The 21,083-nt window shown below is 35.4% G+C and overlaps 1 protein-coding gene across 7 annotated transcripts in view; it reads left to right on the top strand.

Moving 5' to 3' along the window:
• The window catches only part of ST18 (ST18 C2H2C-type zinc finger transcription factor), a 203,651-nt gene that overhangs the window by 122,150 nt on the left and 60,418 nt on the right, over window positions 1-21,083 (top strand). For all 7 annotated transcript variants that reach the window (XM_068932721.1, XM_068932718.1, XM_009673572.2 and 4 more), the window contains 2 exons: window positions 6,054-6,108; window positions 8,022-8,052. In XM_068932721.1, coding sequence (XP_068788822.1) covers window positions 6,054-6,108; window positions 8,022-8,052 — 86 coding nt within the window. The remainder of the gene's footprint in view (window positions 1-6,053; window positions 6,109-8,021; window positions 8,053-21,083) is intronic.

Raw genomic sequence — 21,083 nt, forward strand, 5'->3', positions numbered from 1 at the left:
AAAAAACTTTAAAAAGTAGCGTCACAGTTCAACTTGTGTTGAGGTGCATTTCAGCAGGGTACGGTATATAATTTTTCTCTGAATTTATAAAGCTAGCCGTTGCCCGTTAATTTCCGAAAGCTGTGACTCTGCCCTCTAATGCCTTGGTAAAGCAGACTAATAGAAATACTTGGCACACATTGGTTACCTAAGGGAATAATAGAACTATTTGCTGTAGTCGTTTGGCAAAAGGACATAAACATATGGCTTTGGTTTATATTCAGCACTGCCAGTTGTGCAAAGTTGCATGGATGAAGTATGCAACAGCAGTGACAACTCAGAAATCAGAAGTGAGAATCAAAATAAATCATCCTCATTACAAAGCTGTTCAAGCTTGTCTCTGATTTAAGGTTTATTTTGCTGTCACATATTTTCAAGTGGTGACTTCATTATGAAAATACCTACTCAAAAATACATACACCATTTAATCACATTACAAAATACCAAATCCTTGATGGTTTACCTATATTATGAACATTCTTTGAAGTGAACATTCAGTAGGTGCACTTGGTTATTTCAATTCCTGAGCAAGAAATACATCTGAACCACTTACTTACATGTTATTCAGCTTTTTCCTAGAGAAATCAAGAATAGTATTGTGTAAACTAAAGTAAAATATTCAAAAACAAAGATCTGATGACTCCTTGGTTAAGGATAATCCAAATCGTGAAATAAGGCATTTTTTCAGAAGTAGTCTTTAAGAATATGCAAGTCTAGTATTTTTTCTTCCTTCTAACTATCACCGTGTAATTAAAAAGAAAAAGAAGAAGGAGGAGGAGAAGAAGAAGAGAAACTTTAAGCCTCAGTACAGGCAATGTTCCTGAAAATTTTGTCTTCAGAGTTTGGTATAGAAATATTTGAAAACGTGAAAGTCTGCTTTTTCACTTCCAGTAAAAAGAATATATAAGCTTTATCTAGGTGCTATATGTGCAGTTTGCATTTTCTTCTCACTCTGTACTTCTTATCTTCATTCTGTCATTAATATTTCATACTAAAAAAAACCCTATTGTAGAAAGACAAAAAGATGCACTTAACACATATATACAGAAACAGCTATACACAGTTCTCTACTATTGGACAGATTGCAGAAAATTTTCTTATTTTATGATTCATTTTAAAAAATGTTTTTCTTTATGACTGTGTTTCTCTTTCTAGATTCTTAAGTCAGTTGTTGAAAAGAAAAGTTAAAAGATGGGGCCAAAAACACTGAAAAGTTTTCACTGATTGTATTTATTATAGGGAGAGGGAGCATTTTCACACACACAGCATCCTCTTATCTTGGGGTACAGTGCAGCACAGATGTGTTCATAGTGCTTAGCAGTGTCTGACTTCAACTTTGAAGTTTGTGGTTTGTGTTTGAAACTTGAAGAATGATTTCTGCACCTTAAAAGTCATCATTTTTTTCTGCCTAGGTCCATTAGTCTAATGAAAGATGCATATACTGCCTTTAAACCAACTTAGGTATGGACAGTTCACAAATATACAAACATTACAGAAAAGCTATTATTTTTCAGAACTCTCAAAATCAGTCAAAGTATGACCTAGAGAAGTTGTTTATTTGCCAAATTTCATTTTGAAAATTAGATGTAACTTTTGTTGGAAAATCACAGCGAAACATCAACTTTTATACTCCTTACTCCTGAATAAACTGATGATTTTCTTCTGTTTAGTTACACAGAAGGAAACATACTGCTACTCCAGAAGTCTGAAAGCCACTCACGGAAAGTCATGCTTGTACAGAGATTACAGTAGACATTAGAGAGTGCATAGCTCTTGTGTTAGCTCTTTCCAGGAGGTGCGTTTCCCTTTTTTGATGTCAGGAGCACTGGCTTCCTGAGTCATGCTTTTTTTTCGTAAGAATGTGCTGGAGGTTCAATTCAGTTTCTGAAACTAAGATTTAGAAATATGCAAATAAACCAAAAGAGTCATTATTATTATTATAGCAATTATTATTATTAGTTTCACAAGCTCTGTTTCAGCTGTTAGTCATATTCTTGGATCCTATTATGATATCAGTACAGGCATACGTGCACAGATATACTCCAGGTGCACAAAAAAACAAACTGAGAGCCAAATCCTGATTCCCTCACCTAGAGAAGTGTTTTCAGATCCTGCTCTCAAGTATTCTGGCTACTCTGAGATGGTACAAACAGGAGAAACAACATTTGATTTCTGTAGCCAGGAACTTTGAAATAGTTTGCTCGGCAAATAGGATTGCTGCTCTTCCAGTAAACTCATCTGGAGAAAAATGAATATTGTAGCATGGACATAGCAATTTACTCCAATTTCAGTCAAGCAGAGTTTTTAGTGTTTGACAGTGACTCCAGTCAGTTTTCTGGTTTGTAGTTACTGACTTAGCCTTATGTCTCAAACAATAATGACGGAAAGGTGAAGGGAGGACCTGTTTTCAGATTCATAAATTCAAGCAAAAAGCATTTATAAACTTAGTGAGATTTGTCAGATCATGCTTTCAGAAAAAAATTAGCGTGAACATCCAGAGGAAATTTTCAAATCACAGAAATATGGTGTTAATGAAAGAACTCTAAGTCAGGCATTAATTTCTTAGCGTGTTTTCATAATGATCTAGGGTTGCATATCTGCTCACTGTCTGTGTGTCTGTCAATTTCATTAACAATTTTCAACTAATTTTGAATGGAAAGTGTTTGGATGAGTTTATATCTCATCATATCAGAGAATCTAATTATAAGATGTAAAGGTATAGTGGAATTAGTTCCACTCCTCAGGGAACTACTTGTTATTATTGGATGTATTTTTCCTCATGAAGTTTGCCCTTACAAAATATGAGATTGCAATTCCTAATAGAATTTTCCTGGGAGGTAGATACATTGTCGTGTTGGCCACGATTGCTAAAAAAATTGGATCGACAGAAGGACTTTGTGCATACATGACATTCTATTTATCTCTTATGACTTCTTCTCTCAAGCCAACATATATTTCTGAAGGGAGGGCTGGCCATGTCAAACTTGGAGTGCACTCAGGACCTTCCAGAATTTGCTCAGTCTTTAGTGTGTGTAACATTAATAAGATACGTCTCCCAAATTCAAACCCTGATAACAATCGCCTCTAAAAACTTTGGGCAGAAGTTCTCCTTTAGACTTTATTTCTTTTGTTGTTCCATGTGTGATTTGAAAGTTTGGATAGTTTTCATTTACTCTCTGTGACCGTAGTTTTGTATAAAACAATCGCTATGTAGATAAAAATAAGAAGTGAGGAACTGGTTTTCACTTTTTTTGGTTTTAGGCAATCTCTGAGAGAACTAACAAAACCCAAGGTTATGTGGCATTCAAATTTTCAGCAAGATAGGTCTTTTTGCAGTTACACTTTTAAGATTCCACAGCTTTAATTTTCAAGTAACTCAAGAAATTTTCAAGTTAATACAGGGGACTTTTTGTAAGTTGAGCTGTTCTTTATGCAACGCAGACATTTAGGAGATGATTGTTTTACAATGCAGCATGCACCAGGCTGAACAGTCCTATCAATTGCAGGCTTTAGTTGGTTAAATATCTCTCATAATTTCAAATTATTACAAGGAAAGAAAATCAATAGAGAAATCACCATACATTGATTTTATTGTTGATTTTCACTCACTGTGCAGTTTTTAAAATATTCATCACAATGCAATATGCTATTTAGTGCAAAGTAACTGCTATTCAGTAGAAGCAGTGGACACTTTTTGCTTCATAATTAAAAGAGCAGCACTGTGATTGGTGTGGTATTTATTATGAAATGATGACAAAGTAGTACCAGTGGTTTTAATAGTTTTAGCTTACAGGAGCTGCTGTTAATTTTGTGTGCAGAGTTGCAGGTGAAATAATGCACAGTGGATAAATAGTCTATATTGGTTTAACTGAACATAATATATAGTGTGTTCTGGAGTTGTTTGTCTCAATAGACTATAGTAATCAAAAGTAATGAACCTATTATGTGCAGGACCTTGGAGAGCATAGAATGGCAGTAAAAGTGTGGCACATAAAAGGTTTATTAAAGGAAATTAAAGTCCATCATTGCCACACCTGCTCCCCTATTATAAGTCTATGGCAGGTCAGTGCCTTCAATCACAACTCAGCATCAGAGAACAGAGCGATGTTTCCCATTACCATTGCAGTCACATTGCAAAAACTCGTTCTCCAGGTTTTAAGGATAGTAGCAAGTAAAGGCTGCCATCAGCTCCACTACATAGACATAAGCCACTTACTTATTTTTCTTCCCGACAGAGACGGAACATCAGATGTAAATTTAAGCAGAGAAAAGATAACATTGCCTGGCTTTGAGGTGTTGTGATCAATACATACTTTCATTTCAGATATCATTAACTGAGATTTTAGAATTAGATTTCTTCAAGTACATGAATACCCTTTCTGAATGCGTTTGTTGTCTCTTGTAAATAGGTATTTTGATTCCCCTGGCTGCATATCATGTGAAGCCATATATAGCAATGAACCAGAAAAAGCCAGGAAGTTAGAGAAATAGTTCTTTACCTCTAGAAAGGCTGACTGAAACTGTTTTTCTTTCTCAGGTAAATTCTGCTACATTCTGCAAGGTTCTTTCAGGTTACACCTTCAAAACATCCAGTTACCTGAGTCATATAAACCTTAAAAATAAAGCATCCTAAGTTCTTTAAACTCTATAAACTGAAAAGGGCACAAACAGAGCTTTTTACATCTTCCCCTTATGGAGAAAATCAGTGGTGCTGATCCTCCAAAAGGATGAAATAATAGAGGGGATCTTCTGCTGGCATGCATTGCCACCTATTACCAGGAAAGATTCACAGGTATCCTCAGAACAGCGACTCTGCAGCTACCTTTTGCCCAATAAAGTTACACAAATCAGATGCTAGTGTCTGCATTTGTTCCTACATATCAATCAGTGGAAAAACATGAGAATGGCTTCATCTACAGCATGTTTGACTATCACCTGTTTACAGACAGAGAAAATGAGATTCAAAGCAAAGATAGACTGTAAGGTGATAACATAGGTTGAAGGAGGATTGAAGAGTTCCTGTTATTTTACCTAGTTCAAAATTCCTCATGATAGATTCTACCTTACGTAAGAATTAGGTGTTACTTTTAGAAAGTGTAGGAGTTTGCCTCCTTGGACATGATCAAAATTATACTGTCATGCAATCTGCTGTATGTCACTGCAGCTTTCCACACCAGAACATGAAATCTTAATCCTTTTGAATTTCAGGAGTTTGTAATAAAATCCGTGGATTGAAAACCTGCCCCTACAATTATGGGTCTGGGCCAGTTCCAAGACCAGAAGGTACATATTTCCAGTGCTGGTTTAGATGTAGCCAAAATTGTCATGAAAACAGCAATCTTGCAAGGTGACTATTATTTCGGTCAGAAATCTTATGGCAGCAGCTCACAGTTTTTTGGTTTTTTTTTTTTCTGTAAAATCCAAACCTGAACCTGATCTTCTCTCCAAAACTTGTACAAATCTTTAACTTTCTCCTCAACAAATGCATCCTTAAGGAGTTGATATAAGTGGTGCAGCATTTTTTAGCTGTGCGTGCCTAGTTATGCACATGCAAGCAATAGGATTTCACTCTTTAAGTTTGAAGCTGTCAGAGATGCACATTCCTTTGCAACTATTAGGATATGTTTCACTTGCAACAGTGATGATGAGCAACGGTAGGCACTGGGGCTTTCTGAGACCTGCTCTTCAGGGAAGTGGATGCTGAAAGCAACAGTCATAGTACATTGCCATTTTTAACCTTATATCTTGAGCTAACACCTGTAGACCTTGTCATTAAACCTTCAAGAGTCACTCATAACCATCACTTTGTTGAACAAATCTGTATCATTAAAGGTATCTCCTAGGTATTTACTAGATATTCACAGATGGCTTTTTATCTCTTTGACAAGATTAATAAGGCATGATTATTCTTCTTTCTATTACTGTCTAGCCTTTGGAAATGTGAAAAAAGCACTAGAGACTGTTTTTCTCAATGGCAAAAGGAATGAATTAAAGACTTTGTTTTAATGTTACAGATGGATGCAGATGGGGAAAATAAAAAGCTGCGCACACGCTCAAAAGGAACCAAGGGTGAGTTAGCAAGCACACTCCACGACCCTGTGCCCAGCACACCATGAAATACGATAGTTCCTGTGCACGGTCCCTAACGTGCAGTAAGAGAGTGTGTGGCTTCCTTAGGGCTGCTTTTTTAATCAATGCAGGACACAGGCTGCTGGCATTAACAGGCACGATGTTATTAGCTATAGTTTAAGGAAAAATGGAAAAAAAATCTACTGTATGCTATCTTCTTTGAGCTATTTCTCAAATAAAATAAAGGTTATACTTTTTAATATGCAAACAAACATTTTCTATAGGGCGTAGAACTAGACAATACTGAATGCATGCCTTCAAAATAATGTGGAAAACTTTATCCAGCCAACTGAATATTTTTCTGTCTATTAACATTAATTGTCTATAAATTATCTGCATAAGTGGTCCAGAAGTAAATTTACTTTAATCGAAAGGTGCAAGTGTCTGCAATAGAGGGGAACCCTGTATTTTTCTTTTAAGTGCTGATACTTGTGTTTCATTTTGCAAAGTTATGACATAGTTATATTTCCCAGCTATTCCTCTCTTTTTGTAAGGAACAGATGGAAATGCAGTACTGAGAGATAAACAGGCCTTTAATGATCTAAACATCTGGAAAACATGATTAACTAGCAATATAGTCCTTCCAGGAAAATAACTTTTTATTTTAATTTATAACACTTCTTGTAACTGTTGATAACGAGTGGAAAATGGAGATATATACAAACAAATGTCAAAGTTTTGCTTTCCCTGTGAGCATTTTTGCTTATGATTGTTTTCAGACATGCAGAGCACTTGTCCTTCGCTCTGATTTTAATGGTAACTGTGCACTCTCAGGGTTATGAAAAACAAAACAATTTGACAATTGTCACAACTCAGTACTTCTAGATTGTTAATATTGTGCCTTCAGCTTCAAGTTGTGGTCAGAATGAAAAATTAAAGTGCAGTTTGGTTTAATTGTCTAGTTTCATATCACCAAAGAGCTGAAAACTGCTAGACTTCACTTAGGAAAAGACAGAAGCAAAGTGAACGGACGTTCCACCAGCTGTCCACAGACAAGGGGATAAAAGTAAACAAGTTTTTCTTAAAAATATAAGCATTATCATATCAAGTATTTGAAATATCCTTCAGAAATATTCTCTGAAATTAATGTAGAATTTATATATATTTCAAAAGGACCAGAACAGAGGACCTGTATGGAGTTATTGAATAAGAAAGTTACTCACACCTCAGCAACAGAGCGTTCCTTCTCTGCTGGTCAGGACTACTAGTTAAGAGAGTCTGGCTGGCTTTTAGTTATCAGTCTTTAATCATTATTAATATAGGATTTAGTCTTAAAATCTTTTTTATTTAAAAAGCTAATTAAACTTTTTGGAGAACTTATGGATTGTCTTTCTCTATTTTTTAAACACATGCACACACGTGTGTATGAATTAGTAGTTCAGGAACATTTTCCCAGAAGTGAAACAACAAAAGTTGCCTGTGCAACATGAGTAATCTTTAGAACCACCTGTTGGCTTTGTCAATATGCTGTATATCCTTGTGTGGGCAGGTATTTATAAACACCAGCCTTCTTCCTTCCCAAATCAAATTAACATTCAGTAAAAGCCAAAATTTCTCATCGTGCTTTCAATAAAAGTGAGTGCTTTCCTTTTTTTATTTTTCAGTTTTTTCATATTTCTCCGCTGAAGATCATGCTCTACATTTTGTTCATGTTTTTTCTAAAATAATGATGGGAATTACATGTTCAGTTAACATTTGCCCGTAGTAGCTACAGTCCTGTGGTTAGTATGAAATAATCACCTGTGTTTTGATAGCCACTCCTCTGTCATCACAGACAGGCAGGTGCAAGGTTACAGAAAACCCAGTCTGGAACTGTAAACTAATTCAGTCTTTCTTTCTGCTTTTATTAACAGTTCAAGTGGACTCTATAGCGCAAGAGCTCAGGTAAGAACTCATACAGGTTTTTTTTTTGTTGTTTTATTTTATGATTATATCGATGACTTCATACCAAAGATATTGCTATAAAACAGAGAATCCAGTAAATAGTACATCAAGTAGAGATTTAGCATGGCTCTGACAAAAAGTACTTGATGCAAATTCACTTTTTAAATACACCAGAAATAAAAGATTAACAGTAATTATGCAAGTATAACCTAAAATTAATGCAAATTGGGCAGGATTCTAATATACTTTCTTTATCTTTAGTGTGAGACAGGGCACAGCATAAACAAGTATGGCTTCTCATCAATCCTTCTTTTTTGTGTAACAAATATTACAATATTTTAACATATGAACATTCTAAGAGATATTGACCTTTATAGGATTTTATTAGATTCCTTTTATAAAACAGTCCCTGTCAATTGCTGCAATTCTAAATAACACAGATTTCTGGTTTTTCAGGTATCTTATGAGATTCTATAGTTTACTGAAGTAGCAGAGAATTCTTTTCAAATTTGCATAAAGGATCGCAATCCAGTCAAAACCATAAATCCTACGATAATATTTCAGATTGTCAATAATTTAGTAAAATTTTAATATCTGAATTACATACCCCATGTATAAGTATAATAAAATGTAATAATTCAGATCTCTTTTCTTTAGAAATAGCAATTTTACTAATACATGGGCTTAGAATAAGGTTTGGAAAGACTGTTATATTCTTCAGCACTGAGTCCTCAAGAGAGAACATGTACTGTCAAATTCAAATTTATTACTAGGACAAGATCTCTTTTCATACTGCAATTTAATAATTGACATGAGTGTACAGGATCCCTCAAAAAAATATTTACACATGGCTGCAAATCCCTGCAATTATCCATCAAAAAGTACAATGAGCTACAACTACAAGATAAATACTGAGAGTATTTTTGCAAAATCTCTTAAGTTTTTCTTAAATTAACTTCTTATGGCTGCACTCCTCCTTCTTCATCACACTACTGAGCTGCTTTGATAAGGATTGCAGGCATCTGAAACACACCTGCTTGTGAGTTCATCCATCTAGGGAACAGAAACAGCATCATGTGATTTATCTGGTCAATCCAAATGCCACTCTCTTTTTAATAAAGGGTATGAAATAATTACAGCAAGTTATTTACAGTTAAGTCGTATAATATTTTAAAGTTTTATTTTGTTATAAAGCTGAGGAAATTATAAGCCTCATTTATTTATTCCGTGAACAGAAGCAGAGGCTAACTTTTCAGATAAATTATTCATGGTGAGTCACTCATTCAGCTGTACTCTGAACCTCATTTTTCTATATGGATTCAGTTTCCTGAGATTTAATGCTTCTCCTTTTTCCTCTGTGCATCCCTAATTTATGCACCAGAAGGATGCATTAATCCGAAGAGGCAGTCATCCAAAAATGAGGATGGTCCATGTGTTCCTAAGAGAAAAATGTTTGAAAAATAAAGGATGTGCAAGTTTCTGCAACATCAGCGAAGCTGTAATTTATGCATTATCAATTTATATAGGTTTTCCCAAGCAATTTTACTGTTCCCTGTGAAACATATACTATCTTCAGAACTACTGTGTCACTGATTATTCTTTCTGTGTGTAATGCCTCGATGAAGAACCATACATTGATTTGAAATACTGAGCTAAACAATCAACAAAGCCATTGTCCAAACCCTATCCCAGGATTTGTAATTTCTACGACACAAAATTCCATACTGGGTATCTCAGCAGTCAAGTAGCTTTACTGGCATACAAGTCAGGTGATCAGCTTTTGTGAACTCATTTATGTATGAAAAATTAAAGGCAGAACGGCAAGCAGAGGCTGCTTTTTGAAAAATGTAGCCTATGAACCTTATTCCTGTTACTCATACCCATATTATTGTGGAAGAACTATTGAGCATTTCTTAAGAATTAAAGAATGAAATAGTCTGTAATGTTCCCTGGATACAGATGTTGGAACCACTGTCTTTTCTGACCAAGGTTCTAAATGCCTTATTGGCCGAGAAATTTAAATCCATGCTTAATTAATTTCCCCTTTTCCCCTGGCTTATCCTATCTGACAGAGCACTTTTGCACTCCTTATTGAGTTTCTGTTACAAAGTGCCTTGGGATACTTCTATATGAAAGGCACTACATAAGCTTACATGCTTATATTGTATTACCATTAGTTTCATAACATTGATTGGTTCTAGAGCATTTGTTATCCTTTGTAATTCTGCAAGTTGTGTTTCTCAAAAGTAGAGAAAGAAACAAATTTAAAACCAAATAAAGAGTTACAACCACTGAAGTCACATGAGCCAATTACATGCAATAATACAGGAAAATTTCTCTCTTCTAAATTTCAAGGATTACATTCTTGCAGTCAAGATTTTACCCAGAAATCTGGCTAAAGGTTTTACTGTCATCCATTTTTTATGAGAAATAGGTCCACCTTCCTGCTCAAAAAGTCTATTTTAAGGAAACTTTCACCTTAAAGCATAGAGGAGTTTTAATTTTTTTTCTATTTAGTAAAATAACTAGAAATGATATTGCACTACACTGAATTTTTAGAGGACAGGCAGTTTTAGAGGAGTTTTTAGAGGATTTTAGGCACTGACCACCTGTACACAGTAACACTGCTGTTTAAGTGCCAAACTAGCACTGATTTCATATAATTATATTCCCTTAAGAATTCCACATTTCAAGGTTATCTAAATAATGTTTTTTCATGCATGCATATTGTTAATACTGATATGCTATTAGTTCACATTTATAAGACCTCTTTTACTGTATGCACTGTACATGCGGTAGTGTTTAAGTGTAATTTCCTAAATTTAATAAGACATCAATAATCCTTCAGTACAGAACCATTTCCTCTTCCAGCCTTAATTATTTACTTACGAACAACATGGCTTAATTTTTCATGTAGAAACGTAGGGCTGGGGTCATTCCATTGATAGCAACCTACCCACAGGAAGCGATGAATCTTTTATCACAACCTAAAAATAACAAAACACAATGTGTTGAAGTGAGTGCTGAATCCAGGAGCTCTCTGTCCCATACATTCAAATTTGCATCTCACATCCTTCAGCCATAGCATCTCTGTTGATATCTGTCTTCTTCAGGAACCAGAATGAAGCGGTCTTCTCTTAGCTGATTTAGTCATGGACCACTGAAAGGACCTTCAGCTATCTTCAGAGTTAGAATGAAAACCAAAGGGAAGTGAGGAATATTGATGTGATGTATTCTCATTACTGTGTTCAACTTAACAGATGGGATACAGCATGATGAACCATCTGTAGGTTGTGGAATGACATCTGGGTCAGAGCAAGGAAGAGCAAATTGGATGGATCCAAGCTTGGGATTACAAAAGCATGGATCACTTTGCCTAGATCCACATATTAATAGAAAGGGTTCCGTTTCTGGGTTAGCTGCAGGTGAAACCAAGTCTTCCTGGCTTCTGTCACTAATGATTAATGAAGGCTGTACGAGGCATCAGAGTTTCAAGTCGCGGAAAATAGTCCTGCTCTTTGATGGCTGCAGTTACCCTTTCCCTTACTCTCTATAGTATTGGAGCATTTAAAGGAAAGTTTTTTGTTTTTTTTTTTTTTCTGGGACTCTAGATCCATATGTTGTGAGACTTTTTAGATACTCAGATAACTTGAATTCGTCAATGTGAATGAAATAGATGTATGAGTATCTTGAATGTTTTAGTAGAGGGAATAACTGGACACTTCACCCTTTACTGCTGTGTCTTGATTAGGAGGGTGAGAAACAAGCAAGGTAACATTGCAATCAGTAGTTCTGAAGTATTTCAGAAAGTGTTATTTCACTAAAATGTATGCTTCAACTTTATCCAAAATGTTTAGGATGTATTTTGATGTAAATAACAGCATTGACAGAAAACTGAGAAGCATTTTACTAGTAGAAGTAGTTATTATTTATTTTGCTGTGCTCAGTATTTTGCTGGTTCCCTGTAAGCACTGGTAAGATGACATGATCTGTATTGCATTCAGTCTGCACTCTAGTTTCAGAGAGAGTGATGGAATGAAGGTAGAGAATTTGATAGACAGAAGATGATATGACCACTCAGGAAAAGTTTGTAGCATGAAAGAAAAGGGTTGTGCATGCCTAGCTGCATTTAAAAAGCAATGATTCATTGGTAACTTGTTTTGTGAGCTTCATAAAATAAGCAGGTTTTAAAGAAGTATTTATATGAAAAGAAAGCAGTAACCTGACAGGTGACCTGAGAAAGAAGTAGTACTTAGCCAATGGAAGAAGCAGGCACAAGAAACGAAATCTAGGACTGGTGGCACAAAAAGGTTCAAAGCGGTTCCTCGGTAAGAACTGAGATGATGCTTGATTTGTGAAGCCATCCCCTTCACCGCACCCTTATCCCAAAGAACTGTTAGAAGTGAGACAGTGGCTGAGTTTGAAACCCATTTGTTGAAACCCTTTTGTTATTACCCTGCACTGGGAAAAATTGTCAGGTTTGGACTTTGTTTCTGCTTTCTCAAAAGCCGATCTTAGGGTAAAGTAGATTTTCTGGAAACCCCTAGGATAAAGAACATTTGTCGTAATACTGAGTAAGCATATTTGGAATAGAACTAAGATCGCCTGTTAAGTTTCCTGGAGACCCATCTGTCTCCCACTGGTATAAAGTGTGGGAGCCCCTAAGATCTTAATATGTTTTGCAGAAACAAAGGGTGTCCTTGAATGCATATCGATTTGCTAGTAAATTTAGAATGAAGATGGTCAAACTCCACAGAGTTAGTTATATCAGCTGCCAGGATATTTATCCTGATTTTGTTTAAGAAATCAGATAGACGGGTCTGAGTTTGACAAAAAGTCTTTATTGCAACTGAAAATTGGGTGTTGACAGCATACGTTCCCAGCTGTCCTCGCCAGCGTTCCCTATGACTGTAAATGGCTGGGACAGGGTTGTGCCAACTTGTCATTCAAATATTTCTTCATGATACATCTAGATTAGGCATTTCATCTTAAACAGATCATTGTTCTTGAATTAAAGAATAGACATATATCTTAAGTGCCTCTATTCCCACTGTTTGGGATCAGAAAGATAAATTAAGAGTATCTACTATTTGCTCTTTAGCTAGGGAAAGAGATTTCCTTGTCCTAGTCACTGCAGAAATTAAAATGGCTATGAAGCTTTAAAAATTTTCTTCCTCTGCTTCTTATACCATGACTTCTGATATAATCAAAGCTTCTTTTCATGCTGTCATCTGTTATACTTTCCAAAAATCCCAGTAAATTTTGTTCAGTTTTTTATTCTTTTCTGACAACGCTGCTAGGTTCTTAAGGAATTCAGGTTAGCATGCTCGTCAGTACTTTCCTCAGATAATCTGTGAAAACTTATGTTTTATGCTAAGGAAAAATGATTTTGAAATTGATATTGGATAGAAAATACTAAGCAGTCAAGCATAAACAAACCCCAAACAACCAGTATGTGGCGCAATGTGAGGCAAAGGTAAGCATATGCTGGTCACAGAGCTAATAATAGTGCTGAAATTCACCTGTCCTTATTATGACATCCTGTTCAACCATTCTCACCGTAACTGACAAACCAAGCATAAGCATAAATTGTGACTGCAGTCAAGTTTATGGGACTGTCATGTCTAAGATCCTCCCTTGTTTCCTTCTTCATCTTCCAGTCCCATTTCAATTAGCCATCAAACTGTTAAATCTACAGTACTGGCATCTCTTCTTTCTCTTTCCCACTCCCTCTCCTCTCGTCCTCTCTTCCTCTCCTCTTCTCTTCCCAGTGCCCTGATGAATTTCTGGACCCTTGGCCTTTCGCTTTCTTTCTAGTCCCACATACTTTCATACTTCAGAAATAAGTGGCTCAGTATCTTCAATATTGTAAGAACATATTACCAAAGCAGTAACAGAGAAACAAATAAACATAGAAAAAAATTTGTGTGGGTTACTGTTTGCATAAAATGTTTGGAATTGTTGTACAATGAATATCAAATAAAACATTTTTTCCATTGAAATGTCATTCTTTGAATGAGATTGTAAGCGATTGTAAGAAAAATCATCCTTAAAAATAGTTATCATTCTTTTACTGAGGAGAAATAATACCATATGGCTCTGGGTGATCACAAATTATTACTTTAATATTTTGCAGAAACCCTGAGGTTAATAGTTCACTTAACTACTTAGTGAACTGTTCCAAATAACTATTAAGATAGCTGAAATAGGATCTGTATCTTATATTGGTTTTGAGACATCAGTGCCTGAAGTTATTAATTACAATGATTCATTTGCCTAATTCCTGTATATATTAGAACCCTTCAGTCTAAGCACTATGACCTATGCCTTTTTCTCCTGGATTTATTTAGAACATTTAAAAGCTATATTTTATGTGTAGATTTCCATTTTAGTTTGTTGTAGTTGATATTTTATGTGCATCTCTGTTAATTTTTTATAGGTGACATTAATAGCTTTCTTCAATAACTAATGCACTAGATAAGTTGCTAACATATTATAGGCCTGTCTTAATATCTGCTACATTTATTTTTATCCAACACCTGCAACCTCAGTCTTTTTTCTCCCACCAATAAATTTTATCTCGTTGTGGTTTTACAACTTTTCTCCTTGAAGTCTCAATTTAATATAATAAACTGTAATGATTAATTATTCTCATTGTATGCTTTTCTGTAATGGTTAGTTTTGTAATGTATGCCAAATCCACATCACTTTAGTTACGTCTGCTAGACTGGCAGATAGCTATTTTCAGGTTTTTTTCTACCTGATGGCTTGTTGCATCTTTTAATGTTCCTTCTCAAGCGTTCTTGAACTAAAAATTTTCCATTATTTGATGTATTCCATACTTTATCATTGCTTTCTCATCTATGTTTTTTTCATTCTCCAAGAGTCATTACCTTCTTCATCACAACTTGTGTGTTCATCAGCATACAATAAACGTTATCATCCCAATCCTACACAGGCATTTAGAGTTGCGTATGCCTTAATACCTTCTGCTGGGTGACAGAATGCATCAGAACATTATAGCCCCATATGCTGTTTCCTCTTATGGCTGATCTTTTCTCTGTGGAGAACTGCAAACCATGTAGGGATTTTAATGCCAGCCAATGACTCTGCTTCATATATACAAATCATGAGTTAAATATTATGGCTGGCTGAACTGCTGTGTCTGACTGATATCAAGGGGGGATTCAGCCAGGCAAAAGCAAGCCAAAACAGACTGTGGACAGCCTGGAGATAGCAAGGAAGGGAAAAGAATACAGACAGGGGATCTCCTTCTGCGTTAAAGGGATGTACAGGGTTCTAACAATGGGTTGCTTACAGTCTCGTTGTCTGTTGGGAAACAAACAAAAAAAAATAAAGTGTCTTATTTTATTTTTACATCATTTCTAGCCAGACTGTAGTTGCAAGCGTTCAATGTTTATTGATGTTAGCAGGCTGATCACTCACATGCAAGGCTTTCTTGATCCAAAGATTGTGTGGATAAACCATAGTTCTGCCTAGAAACTTAATCCATTCTAAGCCAAATTCCTGGCTAGGGTCTCACTGGACTTTATTGACCTACCAAACCTAGAGAGAATGAGAAATTGAATGAAAAAGGGACTACAGTGACTGGATTTAGCTCAACTCTTGGACATTCATGCATATCACTAAATTTAAGAATTTGTTGAGTTCCAGGCAAAAACTAAGTTTCCTCCAAACTGGCTTGTGCTGAAAATAACTTAACTGTAAGAAAAGGCTCCAAGTCTACAACTCTACTCATATAGAGTTCTTGATCTGTATTTATAGGAGCTATAGAATAACAACATCAAGAAGACCATCCATTTCATTAACTTAGTATTTCAATTAGAGCATATATATATAAGTTTATATATATATATATATATATATATATATATATATAAAATCTGAATATCTGCATATTATATGTACTCTGAATATCCTTATGATTCTACAAGGTTTTGAATAGAAATGAGAAAAACAGAAAAGAGAAGAGAATTTAAATCTATGCTGTTCTGCTCTGAGTTACTTTTCCTATAGGAAGAACCCTGTTGAAATAGTAAACTAATTCAGAAAAAAATGTTTGAAGGAAAAAAGTCATGTCATGAGCATAATGAACATACTATAACCAAAATGTCCCTGTTGCAGTGTGAAATTATTGCCCTTTAACCTCGGGCTTCACAAAGAGCTTGAGGAATGGGTAGATTTCACCATAACTGCATTCCTTTTCCTATGCTATTGCTACCTTACCGTCACTCTGCTCTTTTTACATGCTTCTTTATTTGCTCAGTCATTTCACAGTCCAGTTATTCTTCTTGGTCAGGTAGCCCATAACATTTAGTTTACTGTCTGAAACATCTCCAAGCTTAGTACATAATGACTCAACACCATTACCCATTTCTCCCCAGTCTCTTATAGGGGCTAATAAATCCTCTTTCACCAATAAGGTGATGGCAGCTTCTTTGCTTTTCTTATGTCTTTTTAAAATAAAATATATCTTTCAATATATAGCTCCAGCCAGTCTTGTTATGATAGCATATTTTCTCTACATTATTATCTGTCCAGTTCTGATACCTTTTTCCTAGCTAAACCTTTCATTTGGGAAAGTAGACAGACACTTTAATACCCCCAAGTTACTGAGCTTATTTTGTTCCATATTAGTGTTCATAAATATGAATTTCCCTTTAATCTTTTTCCCATCTATACCTTATGTGCATTCCTTTCATCTTGGTTCAGCCCTGGATTGAACTCCTCACAACTCTGACATTTTCAAGTAAGAGCATTGGCCATGTACAGCAGTAACCTTTTCTATTTGTAGAAGGTCCTTTAACCCTAGAATGATTGCTGCAGTGCACAGGAACAAGCCCTCTCCCTTTCACAAATACAACTCGTAAACCAAGCATATGGGTTTGTTAGAGATCGAAGGCATGAAATGCATTTGTTGTGTTTATTCACAATAAAAAATGAGAAACATTCATATTTTCTTTAATCATCATTGGAGTAAATCCTGCTAGTTCTGAGCTTCTATCAATGCCATGGTGATGTTAACTCACCAAGTCTAAATTACGAGTGATTTTTCCTGACGCAATTTAGTGGTTTAAGTTCTTCCGATTTCAATGTTTTAAAATGTTGGTGGAAGGAAATGACTTTTAGGTGACAAATTCTTTACCAAATGATTTTTCAGGAATTCTGAGCTGAAGCTGTTTTCAGCTGAAATCTGATTTTTTTTCATAACTTAGGCTGAATCAATGAAGTATCACACAGTCAGTGATGGAATTCAAGTGTTGTAGAGTCTTTAAAAGCTACTGTGGCTAGACTTCCTTTCCAAAATACAAGAAAATATGAATGTTATTTTGAATAACTGAAAATGTCAGTAACTCTGAATCCATATTAGCAACCAGGGCAGACACATGTTCACCTTCTTCTCACTGATAACAAATCAGTGGTTCTTTCCAGAACCAGCCTGCAAAAATTCATCTGTAAAACCTTATATCAGAACCTTGTTAATAAATGATCTCTTTTTAACATTTTCGCATAAAGCTGTGAGTTTTCCCTGGCATAATGTTTGGATATTTTTCAACATTTGTAATAAGAATTATTTAAAAGAATTAGATAGTAAACTTACTTTTTTTTTTTATGTTTAACTCAGTCTTAGGCTATCAATGAACTGTTGTTTGTCCCTGGACTACAATTTTTTTGGTTGTACATTCCTATTCCTTGAGGTTCTTCAGATAGTCAATGTGTTGCAATTTGTAACTTGTAAATCAAGCAGTTGTTTCTGAACACATGCAATTTCCTCACACACAACTTAGAAATCTTCTTTCTCGTTTTGACTTCTTTTGCTAGGTAAAGTGATCATTTCATTTAACCTATGCTCCAACATATTCCACTATTCAGGGAGAAATTCTCCAGCAGTATACAAGACATCTGTTAGCATATTTCATATCCCACTGAGTAAAACAAGGTTTGGAACTGGGAAGTGCCTTTCAGGATGGTGCACAGAATAGTGCTGTAGAAATCCCAAGAATGTATGTAGCCCATAATGCAGACAAATACAAGGTGTTTGTAAACCTTAGAGAACTTTAAAGGATTGAGATTCGAAGGGTAAAGAGATGGGGTGAAGTCACTTGAGTCTTCTCTTGAGCTGCCATTCTCAGTGATGAAAAGCATCTCAAGTAGCTTCCTTGAAAAAACAGGGTGAGTTGACCAGAAGTCCTTATTCAATACACAAATAATTTTCTTTATGTCCTCTGAGAAACTTTGATTAGTTTTGCCTTTAGCATCTTATAAGGATTTTGGGATGGAATACAATAAGCTGAAGTATTGTTTAGCTATCATTTTTTGAAGGGCATGAACCCTATAGATTTTATTTTCCTATAGATGATGAACCCTATAGATTTTATATTCATGGTCAGAAGTGATGCAACTTACTTTCTTCCTTTAGAAAAATATGTTCTCTCTATATTTATAAAATCTATGACTAATCTGTGTCTTTTAGTAGTTTTCTGAATCTAGGATTTGTCTTTGAATATAGTCAGGATATATGAATTCTTTCATGTTCAGTAAGCAATTTCATGGAACTGGAGACACCACCCTTGTCTTTGCATCCTGAGCAGTTCTTGCAAATGTGGCTGATGCTGTGGATTTTGACTCTTTCTGCGGAGATTCCGACTTCTCTCTGTGAAGAGATCGTGTATTCATACCATCTTTCTGTCTCTTCTCACTGTTGACAGCAACGTAGGCTGATAACCACTCTCAGTTTCATTGAGCTGTAAAATTTATACATACACTTTACAAACAACGAAGGTTACTTAAGGAAACAGAACATAAATCTCACCATCTTAAGATGAAGACAATGTAAACAATCGAGTTATATTTACTCTCCCCCCCCCACCAACTGCTGTTGTCAATCTAAAGTTACTCTAAATAATAGTACTTATTTAGATTTTTCAGTTGCATTGATCAGACTACCCATTCTCTATTTCTTTGGATTCTGACACTACAGGTCCTTTCATGGACCTTTAACATTGTTGGTTGATGTTAACAATAAAATCAATGTCCTTTCAACTGTCCTCTGATCAGACCTATGAACAGATCATCCCCCTTTCTGTATCTAGTGCTAATAATCTAGTGCTAAAGTGTGGGGAGCTCAGGATTTCTGTGTGAGTTTTGAGTATCGTACATGCTATAGCCTAAACCTTGGGAAGATGTTGCACTAGACAGTTAGTCAGAATCCAGCTACATCTGTTTCTTAGATAACTGATAGACAGACATAGAAGAGTTGGGTAGATATTCAGAATTTTTGTTCTTTTTCAGTACTTCTGATTCATTACAATCTTAAAATTCCTAGTAGAAAATCCAATTATGACAAAATCTGTAAGCTACTCATTCAGTTGTGAGTGGTAAGTGTCCCTGAATCTTAGAATATCGGTTTTGTCTCCTTTAAGAAGAAAGTAGCATTTGACTTCCACAGTGTCCTAGATCATCTCCAAGTCTGTAAACAAAAGTTGATCAGGGCCTAAAGCAGCTGGCTACATTTTTACTCACAATATAAGCAGTATTTAGGCTAATATTCTCCTTTTAACTACTAGTGTGAAGTTAAATGTTTCTTCAGATCAGAAGATACCTCCTTTAATTATAATTTTAGAGTCTAATGTTTTATCTTGTAATGTAGTTAAGTGAACAGTCAGACGTGAATTCAGGCTAAGAATTTAAATTTATTTTCTCCACAAACTAAAATATTCCACTAATTATCCCTGCAGAAATTTATTTTAGGCAATAAGTGTAAATGCCTTGATATTCAGGTACATTCATTTTCTCTCATGAAGCCAAGGAGTGTATATGAGATGCAGTATGTTTTGTTCTTATTATTTTACATGACATCCATTACAGGCATTGGTGCACATCAGTTGTCAGGCTAAACATACCACAGGTTTTCCCCAACATGGTAATTCTTAGCCCTGTTATCCTGCTGCTATGAACACGAACCCCCCCCCCCCCCCCCCCGCCCTAGATCTACAAGTCTTGCCAACAGATTAATGACAAAAATTCTTGATGGTTACAAAGTGATCAAAGGTTGGGTTAAAGGCTTGACAAACACATCGGATAGATGTACCCATTGCCGGAAAGGTGGGCAGGACAGTTTTGAGCAATAGGAAAAGTCGCATATCATTAGACATTATCTATTGTAAACACTACTTTTTGTGGGGAACTGGTATGCTACCAGTGTCTGCCAACACCATCTAAGACATATTCTGAGCAGAAAGAGAGTAAAGAGAAGACCTAATGCATTCTAAAAAGGTATTCTTTAACATGTTTTTTTTGAGCAAATGCAACTAGGTCTTATGTGCCTTATTTTTTAACCTCTTACCTCATGCTCTGATAACTGACACAAGATTGTTTTTGGTAGCTGAGTCATTGACTAAAAAAAATAATAAAAAACATGCTCGTTATAGACAGTACTAAAATGATTTATTATTCATAAAATTTAAGTACAGTTAAATTGGGAAAAAGCGTGTATTGGCTTTGGGTTCATAACAAAAAGAGCTTCTCCTGTTTTATGAGCCTCAGATTACCAAATAACCTTGACAGCTGAATCAGTGTTCCATGACAACAAGCAGGCCATTGATAAATAGCAACAAAACTATTAGGTGTTGAATTTATGAGATGAGTAATAGAGAAGCTAAATTATAGGTTTACCATTTGACAAACTACAGCTTGACAAATCTTTGCTAATGTATGCGTGTGTATATGTGAATGTACATAAGCAGAAGAGAGAAATTGAAACTTTTTAAGACGAAGATGAAATCAACATGCCATGAATGTTACAAGGTCATAAATATACTCTTTTCTTAGTTGTTAGATTCCCAGTGTCCATTACCAAATACTAAACAAGTCACTTCTAAGTGTTTGGAAAAGCTAACATTTGTGAAGTTGGTTTCTTCTGATTTTACTTTCATTTTTACTTTTAAGCACTATAATGTAGAAAAGGAATAGCTGGTACTTCGTAGATGTTTAAACTGGCTCTAGTAAGC

Source organism: Struthio camelus, chromosome 2 (assembly GCF_040807025.1).
Source record: "Struthio camelus isolate bStrCam1 chromosome 2, bStrCam1.hap1, whole genome shotgun sequence".
NCBI classification, from domain to species: Eukaryota; Metazoa; Chordata; class Aves; order Struthioniformes; family Struthionidae; genus Struthio; species Struthio camelus.